The 25,432-nt window shown below is 39.9% G+C and overlaps 1 protein-coding gene across 1 annotated transcript; it reads left to right on the forward strand.

Annotated features, from left to right (window-relative positions):
- Positions 1-89: 89 nt before the first annotated feature.
- On the forward strand, positions 90-25,432 carry LOC101851526 (ribosomal protein S6 kinase delta-1). Its single transcript, XM_005106975.3, has 16 exons — positions 90-399; positions 5,066-5,101; positions 5,540-5,657; positions 6,053-6,168; positions 8,423-8,700; positions 9,568-9,851; positions 10,355-10,709; positions 11,335-11,594; positions 12,576-12,707; positions 13,106-13,227; positions 15,281-15,436; positions 16,628-18,306; positions 19,792-19,919; positions 21,154-21,236; positions 21,810-21,905; positions 22,896-25,432. Exons 1-16 carry the CDS (start codon positions 292-294, stop codon positions 23,010-23,012), a joined length of 4,068 nt encoding a protein of 1,355 aa, XP_005107032.1. The 5' UTR covers positions 90-291; the 3' UTR covers positions 23,013-25,432.

The raw sequence follows: 25,432 nt of genomic DNA on the forward strand, positions 1-25,432 counted from the left end.
AGAAAAACTAATCGGTTGTACCAAAGTAATTAAGTTGAAATGTATTTAGTATCGACGATACTTTAATTATACGTGGACACTTCCGGTTAAATGGGCTTCTTCTAAAGCAAAAGACAGGAGAGTGGGCAGTGGGTTAGCGAAGAGACTACTTCAGCTTTCATTAACATTGCAGTGGACCTACCGCCTACAAACACGAATTCTGTAATCCTCGCCATGCAGATACCATTAACATGTCTTTATGCTAGACGAGTGTACTGTTATTTGTGCAGTTAGTGTGCTAAACCTAGCATTATGTCTCAGGATTCTAGATTGAGCGTCCATGACAACATCTGGCATTTCTCGGTGACGGATCCACAACTTCATAAAAAGGGATACACTGTTTACAAAGTGACTTGCAAGGTAAGAATTTAGATCAACTAAGAAAGATGTACCTGTTTCTTTTTTTGTGAACCAAAATAAAGCAGACAGATCATAACTAACACTGCATAACATTATTCCATAGTTCTACATGTCATATGTTTATCATTGAATTTAGGGCTTGAGATCCAGGGTACTTGTAACTGGGTCCCGCCTGGGGAGGCCTACTAGATATCTAAGTACTAGATTTCTAGTTAGATTTCTAGATCTAGTTTTGACCCCACCGACGATTACTTCTGGTTCTAAGCGATAACTTTTTAATGTGTGAGCCATTATGGAGAGGCTATCAAACCTATTTGCAAAATATCAAATTATGGTTAAATTCAGGGGGGCGTGCTCATTTTGTTGGCTAGATTTGGCTAGATCTACAAGACTTATAAAACATCGATACCGAACATTTAAATCAGTATTGATATCCAGTACTCTGTGTGGATGATGCCAAGTCTAAACAGACGGGATTCAGATTCTTTTAAAGTTGTACTGAATTTAGTTTTAATTTAGTCCGGCTGCCATTATTCCCAATAGCCTATTTTCTCTTACGCAGTGGCTACGTTCACGGTGCCGTGAACTTGTAGTTGGCAGGCAACGTTCATGGCACCCTGAATGTAATTTGCAGACGCTGTTGAGGCTACGTTCACGGCACTCAAGCTTCTTTTAGACGGAGCGTCCACTGCCGGTTTCAGTAAGCGGGTTTTAGTCAGTGACGACTGTGACGTATTATATTTAATATTTTGGCCTGCTTCAAGCGTTCCATCACATGAGATGAGGGGGATTTCACGGTTTGGACCCACAGGTTTCCCTTTTTCCCAATGTTTTTCAGGATTTTGAACTTTTTCAAAAGGTTATAATGTAGCCTAGACTCTATTTTGTATCAATGGAAAGGTTTTTCAAAGAGGAATTTTAAAAAGTTAGACAGCAAAGTTGTAAAAAAAGTTATTTAATCAAATGTAACCTTACCTTGGTCCAGTGCAAACAATACAATCCATGAATATCACCAAATTCTGTATAATAATCCATTTAATTGAATTCACTGTCCACAAAAATCATTAACGAAAATAATTAAATAATAAAAATAAACAATAAACAATAAAAAGGGAATAACTAAAAGAAAAAGAAAAAAAAAATCAGTTGAAAAGATTGCTCACAACGTTGGAACAGCCTATATAAGACCCCGAAATCATCTTCTGCGACCATCTGGACAGCTCAAAGCTTTATCGGCATCAAACAAGACAATCACAAAGAGAACGCACTATTTTTGTCCCTAATGTCATTTGTTTACTTACTTCCTAAACGTGCTGCACGTTGTGTTGCAGTCTTTCAATCAATATAATAAATATGACAGAAGCATGTGTAATAGGGTTAGATTTGTAATGCGTTCCAACGTTGTGGGTTCCGCACGTTGTAGTCTTACGAAGAAAAAACTTGGAAAACAAGACAAAACATCCACCTCATCGAAAAGGACGCTAAAGAATGAAAGAAGGGCACCAAACGGAAGTAGTTAATAGCCTCGGCTTCGTGGAAAGCCCTCGTGATTTTCCATAAATCTCAGAGAAATGCCGGTCACGCACATAAGTTGCCTTAGACTCAGCGGTAGGGGTGCGTCACAAAATACTCTCGAATCTACTATTAATAAATAATTTCTTCAATTTTCGCAAATTACAGCTAAAACCGATGTAGAAATGAGTATCGCGTTGTCTGAGCATAATATAAAAACTTCCATTCATTTTGCTTTTGGAAGTAATTTTAGCACTTCACGTAGAGTCAAAATGTAAGACTTACACCCGCGATTTATGACCACCATTTCGCTCTGTCCGTTGCCGTTTCAAACCGGTGCTCCATTTAGTTTTTTTGACTCATCACATTAGAAAAACATACTTCTTGGGTGTTCTAGCCATTTTTGGAGAAAATCTAGCATATTATGCCATTTAAAACAAAAATTGTCAGACTCGCAAACATCGGGAAACGCTGTAAGTCTCAATCCTAACGTCCATGACCCGGTTACGCAAAATATCAAACAAAATAAACAAAGTCAACACTTGCTTTTTATTCACGTGTTTATTGGGCACATAAACAATTAAAACAACACAAATTGAACACAAAACAGTACAACAGGAGAATTTTATTTAAAAAAATAAACCCTGTGTTGTCTCTCACACCCTTACTGTGAAATCCGCCATAAAAGTAAAACGAAGCAGTGATCCTTGACCGATCGACCATTCGTTGTTTTCCCTTCTATTGAGCTCTTGGCTCACAGCTCGCAAACGTGTAAGGGAAAACGACGAATTCTCAATTACGCTACAACGCATTATTAGGATATATATGACAAAAATGTATACACGCCGACCAAGATGTTTCAATTGCCCTATCTCGCATCTGGGCGCGACCCTGTGTTAGCGCGTGACGGTCCGTGACGAGTGTATACAAACGTTACAGCGCTCTCGAGTTAAAAGCGTGCAATTTTGTCTGCGGGCAGTGTGTGTGGGAGAAAGAGAGAGAGAGAGAGAAAGGGGGAGAAAGAAAGAATTTTTAAAAGGTGGGGGGAGGGGAAGAGAGAAAGAGGGGAGGGAGAAAGAAGGAGGGAGAGACAGACAGACACAGACAGAGAAAAAAAGAGAGAGGATAATAAGAAGAGAATAATTGATTCCCGTCATTTTCTCTCTGCTTCGGTTCTCAGGCTGACCTGGTGCAATTCAGTCATTATTGTACACATTTTATTACCAATCCCATCTTCCGAATCCCACCTTTTGTTTCCTTTCTTTCATCTCTTGTTTCCCATATATGTACCGTATCCAATTTTCCATATTCCCATCCCGACTTTAATTCTGTATTTTAAAGTAAGGGCGCTTCGTTTTCCTTCATCTCATGGGATGGAACACTTGAAGCTGGCCAAAATATTGAATATACGTCACTGTCACCACTGACTTAAACCGGCAGTGGACGCTCCCCCTAAACGAAGCTTTAGTGCGGTGAACGTAGCCTCAACAGCGCCTGAAAACTGCATTCAAGGTGCCGTGGACGTAGCCACTGCATTTCTCTTCCTAAGGGGATTTTAAAATACTTTACTCAATAAGTCAATTTTTGACTAAGGTGTGTGTATGTTCTTGTGTGCATGATTTAGTTTTACTTTCATTCATATTTTTTGGCCTTTTTCTTTGCTTTCAATGAGATTGGTTTGATATGACAGAAAGCATTGAAAAGCTAAAAGTGGATGTTTTTCTCCTTAGTCCTTAGCATTAGCACTCTCGTTTTAATTAGCGATTGTTAAGATTCCCATGTTTAATTCCGGTTAGGGTTAGGGTTAGGCCTAGGTACCAAAGCGAAACATGCCTGAGGCTATGAAAAACGCATTCATTCGGAATTAAATGCGGGAATCTCAATCATCGCATATATGTGCTCAATATTTCCTGACCCAACATAAAATTGTAGAGGCGTACTAGATCTCTCTAGATCTACTTTGGCTAGATCTGCCAGTGTATGTCGAATTCAATAGTTGAGTGGCTACTGAACTCATATAAAAAAGATGTCAATGCTGGTTTGGGTGCTGGGCGCTTCCCTTCATCTGATGTTGTGTCCTTGGGAGGCACTTTAACACAACTGTTCTAACTTGGCACGATCACCCTATCAAGTGGATGGGGTTTAAAATGTCCTGGAACAACATAACATCACTTTGCACAGGACTGAAACCTGCACCTCCCCTCAACATCCTAAGGATGTATACCACAGGAAGGAAAGAGTAAAAGTAAAGTAAGTCCTATCAAAGGTGGACATTACATTTGGAGGTACCACCTCCTGTAACTACACAGTTTTGCAAATGGTGTTAAACTGATACAATGTTTTCACATTTCGTACCCTCTGTTGGTAAAATGGTTGATGGGTGGATGGATAGTGTGTGCACTTCGTTTGGTTCCAAAGCAGGAGAAAGTAATAGAGTGATGCTGATGAGAGCCTTACGACTGAAAGAGCAAAATGCTCTCTTACATCAGATCATGATCATCACAATGTAACTAATTATAATACCAGTGATCAGAGCGTGCCACCCACTCCTTTTGTGTAATCACCAATACATTCTTCATGTTCAAACTCCACACATACGCACACACTCATGCATGCACACGCGCACACACACACACACACACACACACACACACACACACACACATTATCCACACACTGTGCCATTTATATGGCAATATAATGGCTAATTACAAAACCATACTGTTTACCTTCAGTCACACCCTACTACCCAGCACCCACCCTCACATACTAAATTCATGGAAGTTTTAGGTCCCTTAACACACTACACAGGTAATTTGAGATGAAGTTTCTTGATACCAACTGTGTTCGTTGAGCTGTGTGTGGACGAGCCTGGTTAGGCCTGTGTAACCTGATACTTTTGAAGATGATGGTTGTTTTCCAGATGTCATGTTTGTCAGGGTGATGTAAATTCGAGGCAGCTTTGAGGAAAAATTTGATCTGGCTTTTTTTTAGATGAGCTAGTCATTGGCAGAGAAGATATTGCGGGTCAGTTGGGGAATGGCTTTTAAAAAATTTTGCCATCTATAAATTAAAGGCTTGCTTTTTCGAGTTATCTTTGCGCAACTGTAATTCTTTTCCTTCAGCCTCAATTTTTGTCATCTTTCTTCAACAGACATTTCCCATAAAGTCACCAGAGACTTTAACAGAGGTAAGTAACAAATTCAGTGGTTCTGCACATATCTGATTTTATGACTTATTCATTATTCCTTTGACTGGTTTTGTACACTTAATTTGTGTAAACTTAATGTTGGTACATTGTCATGAAATGTTTTACATCAGCTGCAGCTCTCAAATGCAGCATATTCTTGTGCTTACTTAGTTGTTCTTGATGTAACTGCCAAGGCCTATTCAGATGTTAAGTTGAAATTTTCCCGTGAAGTTACATGGTAAGTGTAGTGGATTGATTTTAGTGCTGCTCCTGTAGAGTAGAAGATTATAGTGGGAAGTATTTATTTAGATGGGGGGGGGGGGGTTGTTTTACTTTAAGCTTTGTCAATTCTGTCTTTGAATGATTTCATTACCTTTTTTTTTTTTGTAAATGGAAATTTACTTTTGACATGAAGATTCCATGCAATTTTTTTTTCAGGTCATTTGTTGGAAAAGGTACAATGACTTCAAGACTCTCTACAAAGCACTGCATGCTCTCCATAAGGCCCTTCATCGAAGAGATCAGTTTCCTATCTTTGCGAAGCCCAAGTTATTTGGTAAGGATAGATATTTTGCTGCTTTATTGCTTTTAAAGATCAGATTTCATTATTTTTTGCTGAAAAAGCCACCATAATAAACCATATTTTAAACACCACCTTGACAAATCTGAATTGCGCGAGTAATCCTCCAGAAATTGATCTTTTCTTGGTAAGTTGGTATCTTCAGTAAACGTTTCACACATGTGTTGTCATAGCAGTTCATAAATATATATAATATTTGTACTCAGTCGAGATGCTGGCATTGACCAGACGGTGTTCTCTGCTATTTTCAACATTGAGAACTTGTAACTTGTTGCGTTTTTCAGTATGATCCAACTCTGTAGTAAAGTTTTTTAACATTTCGAAAGATTCTCTTAAATTCTTTGTGAGTCATTGTGTCTTTCTGTGTGCAGGTCGGTTTGATGAGACTGTCATTGAAGAGCGGAGACTGAGCGCTGTGGAGCTATTAAACTTTGTCGCCACTCAGCCGCACTTATACAAATCATTGGTGTTCAAACAGTTTTTGGAGGTAAGTGTACATACTCTTAACCCTTGAAACGCGCAGTGTCTCACTGGAAGGAAACCACCCTAAATGCCTTACCACCACACAGCTGATCGGTTGTAAACATGGGATGGGGGGGGGGTGTATCGGCTGAGGTATCAGAGATTTATGCGTGCCACTGAAATCTGACTATTTATGGCTCAACAGATGATAAAAGACCTACATATGAAACTATCTTTTCCCAAAGCTAATAGAATGAGCCATTCAAAAATGATCAGCCATAAAAAAATTACAAATACAGCACAAAACGCGATGAAGTGAACGATTAGTACATTAGCACGGTGAAACAAGTGATAACACATAGTGTGTATTCGCTCATCTGGACCACATCACTTTAATTATTTTGTCGAATGATATCTAGGCTAAGAGATGCCTTACAAAGTCAAAATGACTTGCATACTCATTGGTCACTATTTATAACTTTGACCTGCAATTTACTACAACATTTACCATATGAGGAACCAGGGTCTATGCCCTTTATATATAGGGCCTGCGTGCTTCTCGGTTGAAGTAGGTCGGCCTTTAAAATACGTAGGGCCGATAGGGCTGCAGCGCTCCCGGGTAGCCCGGCTCACGCTCTATGTATAGGGCCGCCGCACTTCCAGGGTTAATACAATTCAACATGTTCAAACAATATTGAAAGGTAAATCTGTGTGCAGATTTTTATAGCTGGACATGGAAAGTGTCGTTATCAAAATTAGTAAGAGTGGAGGTGTTAAAATTTTGCTGCTGCCACATTTTTGGGGGGGAGAAATTCCTAGCAGATTTAGGAATTTCTCATATTTTGAAAAGACTTTGTGATTCACTTTACTGATACTGATGTTGTGTTTGGTATCAATTTGTTCATGACATAAGCACTTTTGACTGTGAGAGCTCATTTTCATCCAGAACATGGCTATTACTTGCCATGGCAACAGAACCAAGGTGACCTAATAGCTGTAAACAAAATGTAGGAGAAAACAAAATGTGGAAAATTGATGATATAATATGCTTATTATTTCCAATTCTTTTGACAGTTTACGTCTACATACTTTTGGAACACTTACAAGTGTAGTTAGTATGAGGTATAGTGTTGTGAACAAGGATTCCGACTCCAATCTTCTGATTTGTTAACAATAAATGGGAAAATCGATTCATTTGTGAGGCGTGCTGACAAAATGAGTTACTTCTCGCAATCCACAAGGGGAGATATTGGCCAAAAAATGGACACTAGGGTCAAGTTTATAGATTTTGTATTGATGCCATATTCTTAAAGTATAACATGCTTTTTATTACCTCATACATATGAATTGTAAAAACTTCACCTATAAGCGTGATGTATTGATTTCCTTAAGGCTCGAATCCGAGAAGTAACTCATTTTGTCAGCACGCTTCAAAAAATTGCTGTAAAACTTGCAAATAACCTCCAATATACAGTCAAAGGGACGTGGCTTAGTGGCTCAGTTAAATGCAAAGCGGTTAATGTTTCGTTTTAATCGTCTTATCTTTTGTCCACCTTTTAGCTAATTAAGTCAGCTCTTGACTGCCTCATGTTCCAGCATATGAGTGTTAAGCCTATATTTATAGTGTGCAAGTTTTTACACCTTGACCATGTTTCCTCCTGACTCTGTCTCAGTTCGCCCCCTTTGCTTAGCCTCCCACATCACCACTTGGGTCACATATTCTGCTGAAAGTCGTATGAAAAGAGCGGAATGTTTTTAACCATAAAATCAATTCGAGGATTTTAAACCAGTATTGGAATAGATTTTTTAATCCTCCACCACCCCCCATTAAGAAAAAAGATAATTGGATGAAGGCCAAGGGTCTTACAGAAACTTAATGTACTCCATTGACTTTCTGTAACAGCTGTTACCAGATTGAGAAAAAGAAGCTACCTGCTGTTAAACATTTTTTTAAAAATTTCTGTGTGACTCATGTCATACCCAATCAAAGTTTGATTTGATTTGAATGTTGAGATTTTATCCGTGGGTCGTTGAGGGGAAAGGATGCAGCATGGTGAGATTTTTGTTGTCTTTTTCCCTTTTTTTTTTTCTTTTTTTTTTTTTAGTTCAAACTGGGTGACATGTTATTGGATGGACTGAGAAATTCAAATTGTTGGCAGGATCATAATAATATGTAACTTAAGTATACTTTAATGTGAAGAAAAAATGTAGGGCAGTATTACTTTTCATTTTTTTTCTCTGAAACGTAATGTGTATTACTATTTGTTATTTATTTGTAGGATGGGAAAGAGAAAAGGAATTTCAGTACTGGTTCAGCTCTGGGTCCCAAACCATCGACGCTGGACATTCTGTCCAGTGGACCACAAGCTGGGGGGAACCCGCCCCCAGATTTGGTGCCTACTATGGTGCCTTCTTCACATGCACACCGGAATCTGGACCAGGGTCAAAGTGCCGATGTTTCTCCTGAGCTGCTGCAGTCAGTCAGCGCGGACCATGGAGCTACAGCCAACGGGAGACAGAATGGAGGAAGTAACAAATCTCCTGATGCCCTCACCGAGTAGGTTTTCACACAGTCAAATGCAGAGTGCAGAGCAGTTAACCCACTCTACAGTTTCAGAAACTCAGTGTGGTCTTCTTCTGCTGATAATTTTAATACAATTTATTCAAATTTTAATTTTGGTGTCATGCCTTCATCTATTCTCACCTTTTTATTCATACTGCGTTTTTGTTTGATTTGTGGATTTTTTTTTTCTGCGCAGATCTAAGCTTTTTGTTTCTTAATTTTTCTTCAAAGAGGTATTTTATTACCTTTTTTAATGTTAATAAATATTTTTTAGGTCTTTTAAAAAAAATAATTTTTCATTTGAGTTTGAAATGTTTTTCTCGAAATGTAGATAATGAATCTGTTATTCTTCTGCCAGCATGAGCCTGTTTCTTTATACAGTTGACTCAAATGAATTTTTTGCTCTGTGTCCCTTGGATAATAGTGAATACACTAATGTGGTCTGCTTAGTCTACTTTTTATATTGGGTCTCTATTGTTTTTATCTGTTTCTTGGTGAAACGTGGTTACCACGCTGATGGACTGTAAACCACAACTAACCCTTCCTGTGGAGCTTAGACAAATTAAGTAGATTATATTTTACAGTTCTTATCTAAAGTCATTTTCTGAATTGTTCATATCTAGCTTATTTGTAGCAATAAAGCCGAAGGTAGAAAGTGGAAATTGCGGGCAAAACATTAGGAACAAGTTCTCATAAATTATATCTGCTTGATAACTATAGAATAAATTTAAGTTATGAATTGTGGTAGGACAGTTCCAGATATTTTTTATTTTGAAGATCTCAGCTTGTGAGGAAAAATTCAAGGTGATGTATAGAAGAAGTTGAGAATGCTCTCTTAACCTCACCATTTGTCCTCCCCAGGGTGGCCATGCTGGACGGGACGTGGAACTACCCCCAGGTGGCTGACAACATCAGCCTGGACTCCTCCACGGGAGACGAGACGGTAGATTCCGATGATGAGTCCATCCTGGCGAGCTCTCTGCCTGATGCCGATCTGGCCTTCTTCGACCCCCTTCCCCATGACCAGCCAGCTACGACTGCTGAAGAGACAGGTGGGAACATGCCGAGGAGCAACAGCTGGCTACTCACAGGCCTCAACATGTGCGCGGAGATCGACAGTCAGCCCCAGGCTGAGGAGACTAAAGGTTTGTGATACTCAACAGTGTCTGGGTCAGCAGCTACCCATCATAAAAGTCTTAATGTGTTTTGTTTTTTTCGCGTGTAGATTAGATAAATGTTTTTTCTTTTCAAACTATCTTATTTCTTCAGGAGCTTCAGTTTCAGTCAGTCTTCGGTATTTATTTGTGTGGTCGGTTGCTTCTTTGCTGTGGTCGGCCTAGTCATCTTGATTTCAGTGTAATTATTGTCAAAATCTTCTTGCTGTAATGTAGCTGTTATCTTGAGGACCTCACTATGAACTTCTTCTTTCCAAAATTTGAATTTTAGTTCCAGTTAATTTTATGATTAGTTAAAATTTCAAGCATGTTTCCTTTCCATTTCAACGATTAGGAAACATATTTCTAACTGAAAATAAAGTGTGCCCTTGATCTGTGTGCTAGTGTATCTTTAACGACAATTTATTTATCAAGGAAATGTGAAGAATATTAAAAGAGATTTTCTCATGTTCTAGTTTTGCTCTTGTTTTCAGATGAAGGTTCTGAACTCCCAAGCTTGCATGGCCCTGAAACTACAAAAAGAAAAGACACTATGCTCAGCACAGACTCCACCCTTACAACGAGTGGGTCAACTCCCTCCTCCTCTACCCTGGACAGGCTGACCACTGATGCTGACAGCGCTAGTGACAGCAGGAAAGACAGCCTGGGGGACAGTAGCACCATCACCGGCCACGGGACTGACCTGGAAGAGTTTGACCCTCTAAGGAAGATGTCGCAGAGCTCGGATTCTTCTAGGGTGGAGTGCGGCAGGGGGGATTTAGATCTGTCAACAGAGTGGCAGTCCAGGTCTGCCAGTGTTCTCTCCCCTGTCTCAACCAGCTCTCAAAGGTGAGGGATTTGTCGCTGAAAGTTTTAGGCTGTCGTGACCAGATGGCTCAGGGATGTCCTTCTTTTCAGCTATTTCTGTTTATTTTTTTCTAGAAGAACCGTTATTATTCTAGGCATTTTTTTCTGTTGTGTCTATTAACTCTTTTTGTTTGCAAATGCAACTTCCATAAATTTTCTGATGTTTTCACACAATCCCAGGGGTATCCCTGATGGCTGTTAGTCTATGGGTGTGTGCATCAGGAGATAAAAGAGAAAGGGGAGAGAGAGACCATGGTTTTTCAAGTTTTGTTGTTATTGTGAATAAGCATATATTTGTTCTCTGGTGTCTGTGGTATTTTGGTTGCTTTCCTCAGTGTTGCACCCAAAAGACATGAGTTCAACTTCAGAATTCGCTTGTTCTTTTTTCAAACATCTATCTATAGGAATGTTAATAGTCCAAAGCAACTAATTTTAAGGATTTTCTCATAGGTCCCAAAGTTAGGTGATAATTCTGAAAATAAAAAATCCCATTTTCCCCCAAACTTCTCAAAGTGGAGTTAGACCTCTCTTTATCTCATTGGCATATTTATAGTTTGCTGGTCTTTTGTCAAATGTTGAAGGTGATTCTGGTTGTTTTTTTAACCAGATTGCCACCCACAAATGTAGAACAGCAAAAAGAGAAGCCTCGAGCAGCAACCCTACCTAGCAAACCAACATCCCAGGTTTCATCACGATCACAGAGTCTTGGTTCAGAGAAATCAGAAGATTCTGAGAAAGCCAAAAGTAACTCTTCAACACCTAAACGGTCTTCGAGGAGTATGTTAAGGAAACTTGTGTCTGGCAGCCCCGGCTCCCACAAGCCACGTTCGGGGACAGAGCAGAGTGTCTCTACCATGGACTTAGGAGGTTTGTATCCATCAGTACAATTCATAGCCAGCTTCTTGTTTATTTTTATCAGCTTATTAATCTTTTTTCTTTGGAACTTAATTTCATTTAAATTAAAGTATAGGTCAAGAGGAAAGTCATACGTTATGTAAGTAAGGCTTTTTAAAATTCCCTTTTCATTTACTTACACGGCATCGGAGAACACAGAAGTTCAGAGGGTGAAATCAGGATAGTAAGGTTGGGTTTTCATTTTTGAAAAGACGTTCTGTGTTCTCATGCCAATCCTCATTACATATAAAACGGGATGGTTTACTAAGTGTGTTTTTTACTACATGAGAGAAAAATCCTGAAAGATCAAACATCCTGTTCTCTGTGTCTGGGACATGTGATATTTCAGTGCTTCTTGTATCTGTCTCCAGTGTAGGAAAATGTAAGGGCATTTAGGTAGCTCAGTTGTTACTGTGATGGACTACAGTGCAGGTGACCTTGGTTCAAATCCCCAGTGAGAATTTCTCGAACACAATATCTTATTAGAGAGTTTTGAAGGCTTTCCGCCCACTTGGCTTTTGTCATATTGGGAGATGAACATTAGGTTTCAAGATCCTACCTCTAAGATAAACCTCCCTTTTTTTAAAGGGTGTTAAACTTGTACCATACTATAACATAGGAACATATTGTAATGTTACCTTAACAATTTCAGACTGTTAAGACATACAAAGAGTAATTCGTACACCTTTGTATTAAAGTATACTCTAGATTGTGAATTATAAAATGGACTTTAAAGGTAATACCAGTTGACACATATTCACAAAGAGATACATCTTTTGAAATGACTGTAGGCCCTTGTTTGGTTTGCTATTACTTCTGATTAATGTATTGCCAGCACTAGGTGTATAGAACAATTGATGAAAGTTGAAGTATCCATGTTCATCCCTTTTTGTCGATTGTTCTGAATTATATGATATATGTTTCTAAGTTACTTTTTGAATCTTTATGTGTCAGGTAAAGAGGATTATATCTACCTGGCTGCCAGCCAAATCTGCATGGCCCAGAACAGTGAGGCCAATGGAGACTATGAAGTAGCTTTTGCTTACTACAAGAGCGGAGTGGGAATCCTCTTACAGGGAGTTCAAGGTAATGAGAGACTAGGACTGTATTCTCTATTTCCCTCATTAGTTCATCCACTGTCAACAGATTAGTTTTGTTTGCTCTGGTCCCTTTGTTTGAAAATATACCTGCGCTGAAACATTTTGTGTTGATATTTCTAGTGTTATTGTTGTTATTGATCCAACAGTGTTAAAGTTAAAATGTGTTCTTTGTTTATTACAAATTATTTGCTTCAATAAATTTGTCTTGGGCAACTGATTTTGACATCAGCATGACTTAGATTTATGTATAAATGATCCACTGGTGTTGCAGTAAAATGTGTTCTTTGTACTGATGCTGTTATTGCCTTTAATTACCTGTGTTCCTGTGGCAGTGTTTGCCTCTTTTGTGACACAATTAAAGAAGGGTCCGTCTTACTGCGACAGGTGACACTAACAAAGGCAGAAGGGATGCTGTCCGAAGGAAAACTGCTCAGTACCTAATGAAGGCAGAAGATCTCTTCAACAGACACTTGGCTACAGAAAAGGTTGATGAGAGGAGATGGGGAGTAAGGGACTTTATTTCTTTCATTTGCTTTTATGAATAAGTAGAGGTTGTGTTGTTTTACGAATCTTTTGATAAATCAATTAGTTGTTATGAAAGGAATGAAGCTTGAGAAATGCTTTTAGAAATTAACTGTCCTCTGTTTTCAAGTATCTTTTTTCCGCTACTTTTTCATTAATTTTTGGTTCCCTGTAGTAATTATATAATTGCATATTAAATTGTCTTGCCTATGACTATTTTTACTTATATCCGAACCCATTGAGTATAATTATGTGCATCACAAATTCAAATATCTTATTATTTGAAATGTTTTCCCATGCTAGGACATTTTTATGAAATTATGTTTGTAAGATTTGTGCTAGTTCCAAGCTTATGATTTGTGGTAGGCTGTTGTGTGTTTTACCTCCTGCACAATGTAGACAAGATAAACTCGCACAAAAAAGTCAAGGAACAAAAATTCAAAGAAAGATAACTGAAGAACAGTTTAACCAAATTTATTCATTTTTTCTAAAAAGATGCTTTCGACTATTTAGATTAAGTGTGTACATTTTCAGATTTCAACAAAAACGAGAAGTTCATGTAAAATGAGTTAAAGTCACACTGGTCGGATTTCAAAAGTCTGAACTGCCATAGTTCTTCATGAACATTGTCAGTAGTGGATGTAGCCACTCCGTTTGATCAGACACTCGGCACAGCGTCGACTCATGGACAGGACATGCCTTCGGAGAACTTGTTGCGGTAGGTTCTGCCTCTCCTGGACAAGGCAGCCCAAGAGTTGTTGAAGGTTTTATGCAGGAGGGTGGTTGTCCCTTATCTACCAGTCAATATGATCCCAAATGTTCTCTATTGGGTTCAAATGCGGACTGCAAGCTGGTCAGTCCATGCGGGTGACAGCTCATTGCTGCAGGAAGTCCCCCACAATGCGTGCGCGATGTGGCGCGGCGTTGTCGTCATGCAGTACAGCCTGGGGTCTAATCTGCTGCAGGAGAGGAACACCAAGGGGATGCAGGATTTCTTCCCTGTACGTTGTGGCGGTCAAATTACCCTGTATATGGTACAGGGGGTCTTGTGGTGAGCTGAGAAGCCTCCACACACCAGAACGAACCCTCCACCGTAGGGCGCCACCTTCTGGATGTATTCAGGGTGGAACAGCTCTCGTCAGCACCTCCAGACGTGGGCTCGCCTGTCTGGGTGCAGCAGGTTGAATCTGGATTCGTCCGAGAAGACTACGTGGTCCCTCTGACATTGTGTCCACTGTGAAAGGCGAGCAGACCACGCCCGGCCAGCTGCTTGGTGGGGTGGCGTGTGCCTTGGGCGCCTGGCAGGGACACCAGAAGCGAACTTGGCTCTACGGATACAGTTCCTTACAGTGTCCTCGCTCTCGTGGACATTGGCTGTCACCCGTAGGTGGTCCCTGATGCCGTTTGCAGTTGTGGTTCGTGACGTCACGGCCTGTCTGACGGTGAACCGGTCAATGCTGTCGATGGTCAAACATGGTGCCCTGGTCGAGGCCTGTCCTGGACCCTTTCGTCCGCTCGCCATCGTTCTTGCAGCCTCTATATGACTAATGGGGATACCCCAAGTCGATGTGCAACGACTGGGAACGTGGAGCCATCTTGGAGCCAGGCAAGGGCTCGTCCTCTGTCGACGTCAGGCAGCAAGCGTCGTTGGACAACCTTGGCTTATAAAGGGTTGTAAGTGAGCAATATTCACAGCTAAGACATCTGTTTAGAACGTGCCTAGCTTAGTTTAAGCTAACAGTCCCAATGCCAATGTTGCTGAAGTAGAGAAATTTAGCCCATTTTTCATGTTTTTCGGCCGTGTTTCAGAATGCCCTACGCCGTCGCTGTGAAGCTGATGCGGGCAAATTTGCTGTACAGGCAAACTGTGTCTAGTCGTCAGTGCGTGTGCCAAGTTTGGTTGACTGATCTTAACGGGTTTGTGAGATATTGAAGTTTAAATTTGACAGGTGAAAACACAAGTTGTTCCTTGACTTTTTTGGGCGAGTTTATTTCCCGTATGTCTCACTGATTTTGTGCCCCCCTCCTCTTTGTCAGGCTGACAGTTTTCTGTCCCCCTCCCTGGACCTGGATCCCTCATTTGCCTTCATCAGAGGATCTGTGCGAGAACTTCGCAGCTTTCAAGTCTTGGGCACTATTGATAAAGTCATCCTTGTCCGTGACAAGACCACAGATGAGACTTATGTCATTAAAGTAAGATAACCCTCTTTTATGCCATGTTCTCTTTCTGACCTGTTTTCTCATTCTTTCAATTGAGTATATGTACAGAAGTTTCAAGTTTACTTTTTTAAAGCCCTTTTCCTTGTAAATAATTCACCAGAAGTAAATTTTTTAATTTTTGCGCCAAAAATTTGTACGAACATACCAGTGAAAAGTCGTGCTCATGGATTATGTGTGAAATTTCTCTCAGTCTACAGCTTATTAGCTCCGTATCTCTAAACCCTTTTCAATGTGTGTGTCTACATTGACTGCCCACCTGATTATGCTTCTTTTACCACCACCCTGCCTTCTCACTGTTTCTAATCTACCTCCCATATATTATGTCTTTGTAGAGGTGCTTTGCTGAGGAAGCAATGTCTAACATTGATCCCTATAATTGTCATCTGAGCAAGAATATCCCTCTGTTTCACATGCATAAATGTTAGTGTCAGTAACTTCACAGTTAATATCAATAATTAACTCATTCAAAGTTTCATCAGCTGTGTGAGATCACTCTTCCATCTTTCAAACCTCGGTCGCTCCTGCTCTAACGGCCACCTCCCATTTCCCCCCTTGCATCTTTTTTACGTTATAATGACACTGTGCAAGACGTCCACCTGTCTAAGATGGCCACTTTTTTCCTTGAATTTGTGGTCATCTTAGAAAATTTTGACTGTATTCAAACAAACTGACCTACAATCTCATGAGCACTAAAACAGTTTGACATGAAAGTCAGATTATTTTGAAATCTCTCTTTGTTTTTTCTACAAGGGAAATGGCTGTGATTAAAATGTAATGGATGTTTTCAGAAATATCACTTCAAACAGGGCATCCCTGTGTGAGAGCAGCTGAGGGCAAATTGTGAACACATGGAATCCCTATGTGTGATAAAAAGTGTGCTCCTGTATTATTGTCTAGGCATAGATTTTTTTTTTTCTTTTTTCACACATTTTAAAAGGTTTCAGTGACAATAACGTTGTGTTCAGTATGTTTTAACGTTGTGTTCAGTATGTTTTCATCATGATTGTACTAACCATTTTAGTTGGATATATTGTTGCTGTGTCTGAAGTCAATACTTCATCTCCCATAGAGTAGGGTGGGGGGGGGGGGGGGGGGGTGAAGAGAAATTTATAAATTTGTTTCGTAATGTTTCCAGATGATTAAAAACCTTTACTTTTCTTTCAGTCAATTGCCAAATCCACCCCTGACATTGGGCGCACTCAGTCCATTCTGCCCACTTCCTGCCCCCATATGGTCAGCCTGCATAAGTTCTACGAGACTGACAGTACAGTGTTCCTGTTGCTGCAATATGCCAGTGGTGGCAAACTGTGGACATACATTGGTGACTACTTAAGTCAGGATAAGCCTGGTCATGCTGATGCGGGTATCGAACTGGGGGCCGTGCACTGCCAGGCCGATCAGCGCAACATTTATTCCGGCACCAAAATAGAAAATGAGGGTGAAAATTCAGAGTCTTCGCAATCTGAAGCAAAGACCGATGCTGTGTCAATGAAAGATGTTCAGAGTGTAAAAAAGTCGACCAGCGGTTTGAATAATGTTGTTCAAAATGTTCAGTCCTCCCATGACAAAGGTGTGATAAGGTTCTCGTCTTTACGAAAAGACAGCAATGTGGATGGTGGGGACTTGAACACAGACAGTCCAGCTGTATATGATAAGGAAACTGATGACACATTACCTGAGACTGTGGATACAAGTTTAACTTTGAGTCAAAATCCACCTAAAACTCCAGTGGGGCGGCGGTTCTCAAGCTTGTCTGATGACTGCTGCCAGGTACAGGAAGGTGACAGCAGCGTGATATCTCCGTCCACACTGCTGGAGGAGGACCACTTCCAGATGTTGCTGCAGGAACACAGAGCCAACCTGGCCAACTTCTCCATCAACAGCCTGGACAGTGAAGAGCCTGCTCACCGACACAGCTCCAGCTTTGTGGAAAGAGCGGACAGCATTCTAGAAGCCTCTGAAGATGACGTTGATATTGCTTCCTCAAAACAAGTTGCCTCTCGGCAAATCAGTGCGGATGAAGTGTTTCAGATTACACGCAGAGAGGACTCTCATGGTGCTGCTGGAGATAGTAGAGTGAGACACTGCAGCACAGACGGTGTTTTCCCAACTGCTGATGCCAAAAGATTTGCTTCTTCGTTTAAGGCCGACGATATCATACAAAGTTCTCGGCAGCTCCTGAACGAAGTGGAGAAGGTTTTGTCCGAGACAGATGACAGGGGCACAGAAGGTGGTCAGACAAATCGGAACTCCAGCATAAGTGAAGAAGGTTCTAGTTCGGCTTCTGGGGTCAAGGACAGCAGCAGTGCCTGCACCGACTCCAACGAGGAGCCCAGCATTTATGACATCAACAGGTCGTCTGAAGATGACACCAGTGATCAGGCATCCACCAGCAACAGCGATGATAAAAATCTTGATAGCCCGACATCTGATAATGTAAAGAAGCTCTCATCCAGCCCTGAAGAAGAGCTCTCTTCCACCGCTGAGACACCTGAGGATATGACGCTGCCCTGTGATTCTGACATAGTGTCTGGATTGGGTGGCGTTGATGAAAAACAAAAGCTTCGTCACAGTTCTGGGAACAGCCTCTTCAGGCAAACTACCACTCCCCACAAACTGTCCATCAGTCGCATGGACTCGAAAGACATGACTCGCTCAGCTTCATTCGAATGTGACTTGAAGTCTCCCACACGAAACCGGGCTCGAACAGTCAGCAATTTATTCGAGCGCTTAGATTCAAGTGGCACAGAGCAAGTCCGCCTGCCTGAGGCCAGTGTCAGAAAGTGGGTTGCTCATCTTGTAACTGCTGTGTCTAGATTGCACTCTTTGGGGATTATTTGCAGGTAAGGGATACTCACGGTTGGCAAGTAGTGTTCGATTTTTTTCAATTTTTTTATATCTCCGATAACTTCAAACAAGAATAACTCTCTCAAACATAGGGCTAGAATTTCTGCAGTGTACTCTTTCTCTCCTCTCTCTACACTGATCTTGCTATTCACACATGTCTTTAAATTGGATACTGGGTTTTTCTAAATTTTGAAATTCAATGTATAGGACACCTGCAGGGACAGTCGATATTGTCCAAAAACCACCCTTTGTCAAGAGGAAAAGTGTTTTTCTCAGATATGTGGACATTGTCATTAAAATATATAACGGACAACAGGAGAGGGGAAATGGGTAGTGGTCATTTGTATCAGTGAATGTCTTGGACAGGTGGCCATTAGAGCGGATTCAGTTGCATTTGAATGGGGACCTTACAGATGGAATTTCACACTGGACAAAGCACATTGTCTCGATATGGAACCTAGTTACTAGCCAAATGTTCAGATTACAGGGCAGTTGTCCCGAAGACCAGAGATTGTAAGTCTCAAACTTTCAAAGCAGTTCTACATTCTGCTTAATCTCATAAGTATCGAAATGATAAATACAGGAATAATATTGTAAAAGTCATTAGTAACTCTAAAGGATCTTGAAGACTTGAAGAATACACCCCAATTCCTTTATTGTATCAGATGGGAGGATTTGATGTCCTGTATGTGTCTAAGATCAGCTCTCAGTTCTTTATTTTGATTAAAGTTGCATATTATTTTTAGCAAAAGTTCAAAGCAGCAAACTTTGTTGCAGATTTATTGAAAGGTGCCACTGCTAGACTCCAATTCTTTTCTTGCACCATTATTTCTGTCTGTGTGTTTGTCTTCCTTTTCCCAACACAAAATGACTGTTATTATGTTGTTGATATGTTATAATGTTGATTTGCTTCTTTTACTAAAAAAAATGTGTATGTGTGAATCAATGAAGCTGAAAAGATGCATTCTGCAGTATTGTGAAATATAATGACATAATCTCTTTATGTCTCTCTATGTCTTTGTCTCTCTGTCTCTGTCTCTCCCCGTCTCTCGCTCCCTCTCTGTGGGTGGTTAGCAGATGCCATGCTCTGGTGTGGTTTGCTTCTTCTTTCCTACCAAACGTCTATCGTCCATATCTCCCCTTCTTCTTTTTTTGTGTTTGTTATTCTCTTGTTACACCTCTTATCTTCGGCACTTATATGACCTTATTGTGTTGCAAGTGCCGTAAAACACTTACTAAAACTAAAACTCTCCCTTTCTCTCTCCCTCTCCCTCTCTCTCTCCCTCTCTCACTCCCTCTCTCTCTCTCTCTCTCTCTGTCTATCTCCCTTTCTCTCTCTCTCTCTCTCTCTCTCTCTCTCTCTCTCTCTCTCTCTCTCTCTCTCTCTCTCTCTCCATGATGTACATAATATATTAAGTCTCTTTTTCTCCCCTCTTTCTATTACTCTTCTTCACTCCCTCTCTTATTTATTCACTCTCCAGAGACCTCAAGCCTAGCAATGTCCTCCTGGGGGATGGAGGTCAAGTGTACCTGACCTACTTTTGTCACTTGGGTCACGGGGAGCAAGAAACGGATTGGGAAGCTGTGGAGATGTTGTATGCAGCTCCTGGTGAGTGCACTTTACAAACATATGTGTCGCGATGTGGTGGAATCAGGTGCTCGTCAATTTTTTAGTATGTGGGGTTTTTGGTGTCATTTAAAGCCTGTTGTGAAAAACAAATCCATGTATGTTGAATAAAAGTAAAAATATTTGCGGTTGACGGAGGAGAGAGTCACCTTGTTTCAGAGGTAAATTTAGGGAGAAAATGTCCCCCAAAGTTTGGTAACTTCCATAACCTAAGACTCCTTGGAAACTGAAAATTTACATTTTTTCAGCCTTTAATCAATGTTTTTCCAGTAAAATCTACACTAAAATGTGTTTTTAAATGGACATATAAGATGTTGAGCCATAAAACGAAAATTAGAAAGAAATTGCCCATCGTCCAAAAAAATGCCGATTTCTTTGATTAAATTGTTGTGAAAAACAAATCCATGTATGTTGAATAAAAGTAAAAATATTTGCGGTTGATGGAGGAGAGAGTCACCTTGTTTCAGAGGTAAATTTTGGGAGAAAATGTCCCCCAAAGTTTGGTAACTTCCATAACCTTCCAGTAAAATCTACACTAAAATGTGTTTTTAAATGGACATATAAGATATTGAGCCATAAAACGAAAATTAGAAAGAAATTGCCCATCGTCCAAAAAAATGCCGATTTCTTTGATTAAATTTTTTTGACGGGCGCCTGGTTTCTCCGTGATGCCTCACCTACGCGCTTTTCTGTTTGTCTCCTACGAAAATGTTTGACATATCATGTTAGGCGAGTTATGGATGGAGACATGTATATTCCAAGTTAGAAACTGTCTTAAATGGAATAAGACCTTGTTCTTCTCCTTTTTTTCTCTTTTTTTTTTAAAGGATAGAATCTTTTCCATCCCTTTGGTTTAAACAAAAGAAGAATCTTTCATACTGTACTGCATTGTGACTTGCAAGTGCAACAACTAACCAATATAACTCCACAATTTATTCCCGTGACCTCTTTACCTTCACATTGTGTATTCTTTACTTTTCCCATTGTTTTCTCATTCTTCTCTGTGAGTGACTGGTGGGTGCTCTTGTGTGGTTTGCTCCTTCTTTTCTGTCAAACATTTATTATCCAGATTTCTCCTCCTTTTTTGTGCTTGTGACACCTCTAATCTTGGACATTCATATGACTTTATTGTTATGAAAATGCCTTAAAACATGTACCTAAACTAAAAATGCATTCTCCCCCTCCCCATTCCAACCCCTCTTTTGTTTTCTTACAGAGATTGGCTCTATTGGGGGCTATGACATGTCCTGTGACTGGTGGAGTATAGGAGCCCTGCTCTACGAGCTGGTTGTAGGAAGGGTAAGTTCAGCAACTGCTTGTAGTTTAGGAACGTGGACTGCATAGATCTGTTCTCTAGATTAGCAGAAGATGAAAGAAAATCCAATTGGGAGCTTATTGGTGGTAAGATATGAAATGAAATGGTTGTCTTAGACGGGTGGTCCTTTTAGATAGTATCATTACAATAATATAATAGGAAAAAAAATGGAAAGTCATTGTTTTTACAGTTGATTGTCTAGGACAAGTGGTTGCTAGAGAAGGTTCAGCTGTAGAGGTATTTCAAATATGTACTAGATATGTTGTATCTCTTAAAAAATAATTTTTCTGATTCTTTTACGGGTTTGTTTTTCTTTGTAAGAAATGTTTTAAGTGTGCATTTCTCTGTGTGTGTGGGTTTTTTTTAATTCTTGGATTTTGTGTGTGTGTGTGTGTGTGTGTGTGTGCATATGTACATATATATATATATATATATATATATATATATATATATGTATATATGTACCTGTAATGAGAGGGGAGAATCTTGATTTGAAAACTATTGAATGTACTTTTATTCTATTCTTTTTTATGTCGGCAATGCTGTTTCCTGTACAGAGTTTGTGTGAGTGTCACCCCGGAGGAATCAATCCACATACTTGTCTTCATGTCCCTAGCTTTGTCTCACCCGAGGCTCGCAGCTTACTAGAAGGGGTAAGGATTTTTAGCGTATCTTCCTGTCTCTTAAAACCTTTACACATCTCCATTTTACCCCCACCCCACTTTTCGGCCAGTCTTTTATAAAAATGTTGTTGTGCATGTTTGTTTTTTGTTTATTTTTAATGATTACCTTTTCCCTTAGTTTTGCTGTAATTTTTTGTGGGGGTTTTTTTTGCCCTATATATATTTTTATTGACTATACCACTGTAAAGTCATTTTCTGCTTGAACAAATAGAGGTATTTTTTCCCCCTTTATTTTATTGCTAAGTGAAGGTGGTGTCTGTAGCCTGGCAGTAAGGCTGTAGAACTTACAGCCCTATTTTAGTGGTTTTATCCCAGCAAAGCTGTGTCAAATGTTGTGCCTTTGAGAATGACACGTTTTACACTTTTTGTCTCTCACTCCATTCACATGTGTCATGTTCTTCTATGAAGAAGGCATTTGTAAAAAAAAACTAGTGTCCTGTTGTGGCAGTGGTCTAGGATCATTATTTTGCATAGTTCTAATCTGTGGAAATTAGAATAATCTTCCCAGATAATGTACTTCCCAGGAGCATTGCTTTTTCTTGTAGTGGGAAGTTGATTTGTTCTGAGATGTTAGTATACACAAAATTACTGATATGTTTTTATGAACATATTGTGTACCACGACCTGACTCAACTCTCCTTTAGCTATAACTTGGTTCAAGGCTGGCTTTAAATCATAACTTGACTCGACTAACCAAAAACTATGACTTGGCTCGACTCATCCTCAATTGTTTCTTAACTGGACTCACCTTAAACTATGACATGACTCAACACTCCCTAAACTGACCCTTGACTCCTGCTTTCCTTAAATAATAGGCATGACTTTACTCCTCTTAAACTAAAATTTGACTCGACTCTCTAAACTATACTATGACTTGACCTTACTCACCATAAACCGTAACATGACTCGACCGCTGAAGCCATGTATATATCTATTGTCTCACACATGTGTGCTCCACAGCTGCTGACTTTTTATCCCCATGAGAGGCTCGGCTCTGGGATGGCTGGTGCTGAAGAGATCAAGGCTCACCCGTTCTTTGCTGGTGTTGACTGGCACACACTAGAGTACTCATCATAGCATCCACTCTTCCGGGCAGCCTGCTTATTCATGTGTTGAAGGTCACCTTTGGACTGTGGACACTTTTTTTACGCCCCGACTTTCTGTGTGCTATTTAATCAGCCTGAATTTTTGAAGAATGTGCATGAACGATAGCCTGGAGATCTCAGGATTGTTTTAAATGTTGTGGCTGTTATTGTCAGTACAGTCAAATGAATTACAAGCTGATGCATGATGAATGGTTTTTTTCAAACTCAGAACATCTGTATCTCTTCCCCCCCCCCCCCCCCCCCAAATGAACTTCTTGTCAACTGTGAGCTTTAAAGCTGAATGTTCCAATGTTTCTGTCATTTTGAGCTATTCATCTTTCATTCCTCGTTTATCTGTCTGTGTGAGTATTGATTTATATCATCCAAGCCTGGCAAGTTTCTGAGATGCCCTTTTTCTTAATGTACTGAAATTATTGCATTCGACACTGATCCTCAAATTTGTTGCTGGTCTAGAAAGTGTTATTACGTGTAATTACTTGGTACGTGGTTTTTGCATCCCCAGAAGTGGTGCCTAAAACACTGCTGTCAAATTTTGGGATGGTATTTAACCTTTAGGTTTTAGTATGCATTTAGAAATTTCCTACTTCTTTTATCTCCCTCTGTAGTTTCTGTCTTGCTTTTTCTCTGCATTAATAGACAGTTACTGGGTCTGTGTGCTTCTCTTTGCTCCAACTAACAAGCCCAGAAAGTACTCCTGTAAATTAGTTATAGAAAGTCAATTTGAAGTACTATTGGTTTCAAGTTATTGGGTTTTTTAAAGGAATTTATGTGTACTAGCTCTTGTGATGGTGAGAGCTTACAGTGAAGTTTCAACCATGCTAGTGAAAAAGATGTGTGTTTGTTCTGCAGCCTTATATGTTAAGTTCTGTAACTGCAGTTACATATCAAGCAGCCATTCTTATTGAACATGTTTGTGTATTCATTCTGAAATTTTTATTTATTTAGCTGAATTATGCTCTTCATTTGTACATTCTTTTTTATTTGATTGTACAGTGTGATTCGTGCATGCATATAGACTATGACAGAAGAGTCATGTTACTCTAGTACAGAGAGATCTGACATTATTTTGTGTACAGGACATTACTAGTTGGTCAAGGACCTGTGATATAGATGAACACTGTATTGAGAATGTGCGGCTGCTTTTTTGGAAGGCGGGACATCTTGGTTCACTCTTCTCTTTGTGGAATATTGCACGGTAGTTGGTTTTCTCTCTTCTGCTCTCCCTCCCATACATACCCACATCTATACAGACTGCCAAGTAAATGTGAAAACATAACGTAACAAATACTCAAAACGTTTGCTGCTATTTTTGGTTGTGTATAAAATACACACAGTAGTTCAGGAGCCAATTTTCTCATCATGGTCTTCTTGCGTATTTGTGTGCCTGCTCATTAACCTTAGTGTGTTGAAAAGGGCATCTGTCTGTCTGTCTGTGTCTCTGTCTGTCTCTGTCTCTGTCTGTCTCTCTCTCTCTCTTTCTCTCTCTGTCTCTCTCTGTCTCTCTCTCTCTCTCTCTCTCTCTCTCTCTCTCTCTCAGCATTAGGTAGTTTGGTAGCAGGTGACATTGGCAACAAAAGTAATGGAAAATATAGGCCTATATGTATATGTGACTTGTACAGGGTTTTAATTTATGTTGCTGCATTCCATTCTTGCTGTTAGATTTAGCGAAACCATCAACCTGTAAAAATTACAATACTGAGTGTCTCTGGTGTATAGTAGAGCTAGGCCCATTCAATTTCACTATTCAATATTCACAATTTTTCTCGTTATTCAAAGCAAGGCTGAGTTATTGGAGTGGCATGTGATTCTCACAGACAAAAAAGATTTTTGTCTCAAATGTCTCAACCAGTTGCAGAAGTAGAGCATGTTACGTCTAAAATCATCAAGATACAGAAATACTTTGTACGGTACATGATGATTAGGAGACAAAGTGATAAGTGGAACCAACAAGAGTTATGAAACATGCGTCTGAGAAGTGTTATCTACTTTTCGATGTTCAATAGTCGCACCATGAATAGCTCAAGGGCACTTGACTCTTGACAAAACGCAGAGGATAATTTTGCAGAAAATTATCAGTACACAGGTGCAATTACCTCCTCTTCCCTTATTGGAAATTCATAGTACTCTGAATGCTGATGTGATGTCATAGCATCGCACTGTTTGTGTACCATTTCGCCCTCGATGAATAGCACTGAATATTAAATTGCGAATGTTGCTAATGGACTTGTAAGAAAAAACAATTTGCACGTGGCATTTGAATAGCGCAAATAGTGACTTTACTCTTCGAAGCATGAATGTTTCGTTTCCTCAAAAATCGCACAAGTATTATCGTATAGTGTTTAAAAATGGGATTGTGTACATACAATACAGTGTGACTGAGACTGATACTTT

Source organism: Aplysia californica, unplaced genomic scaffold, assembly GCF_000002075.1.
Source record: "Aplysia californica isolate F4 #8 unplaced genomic scaffold, AplCal3.0 scaffold00567, whole genome shotgun sequence".
Classification (NCBI taxonomy): Eukaryota; Metazoa; Mollusca; class Gastropoda; order Aplysiida; family Aplysiidae; genus Aplysia; species Aplysia californica.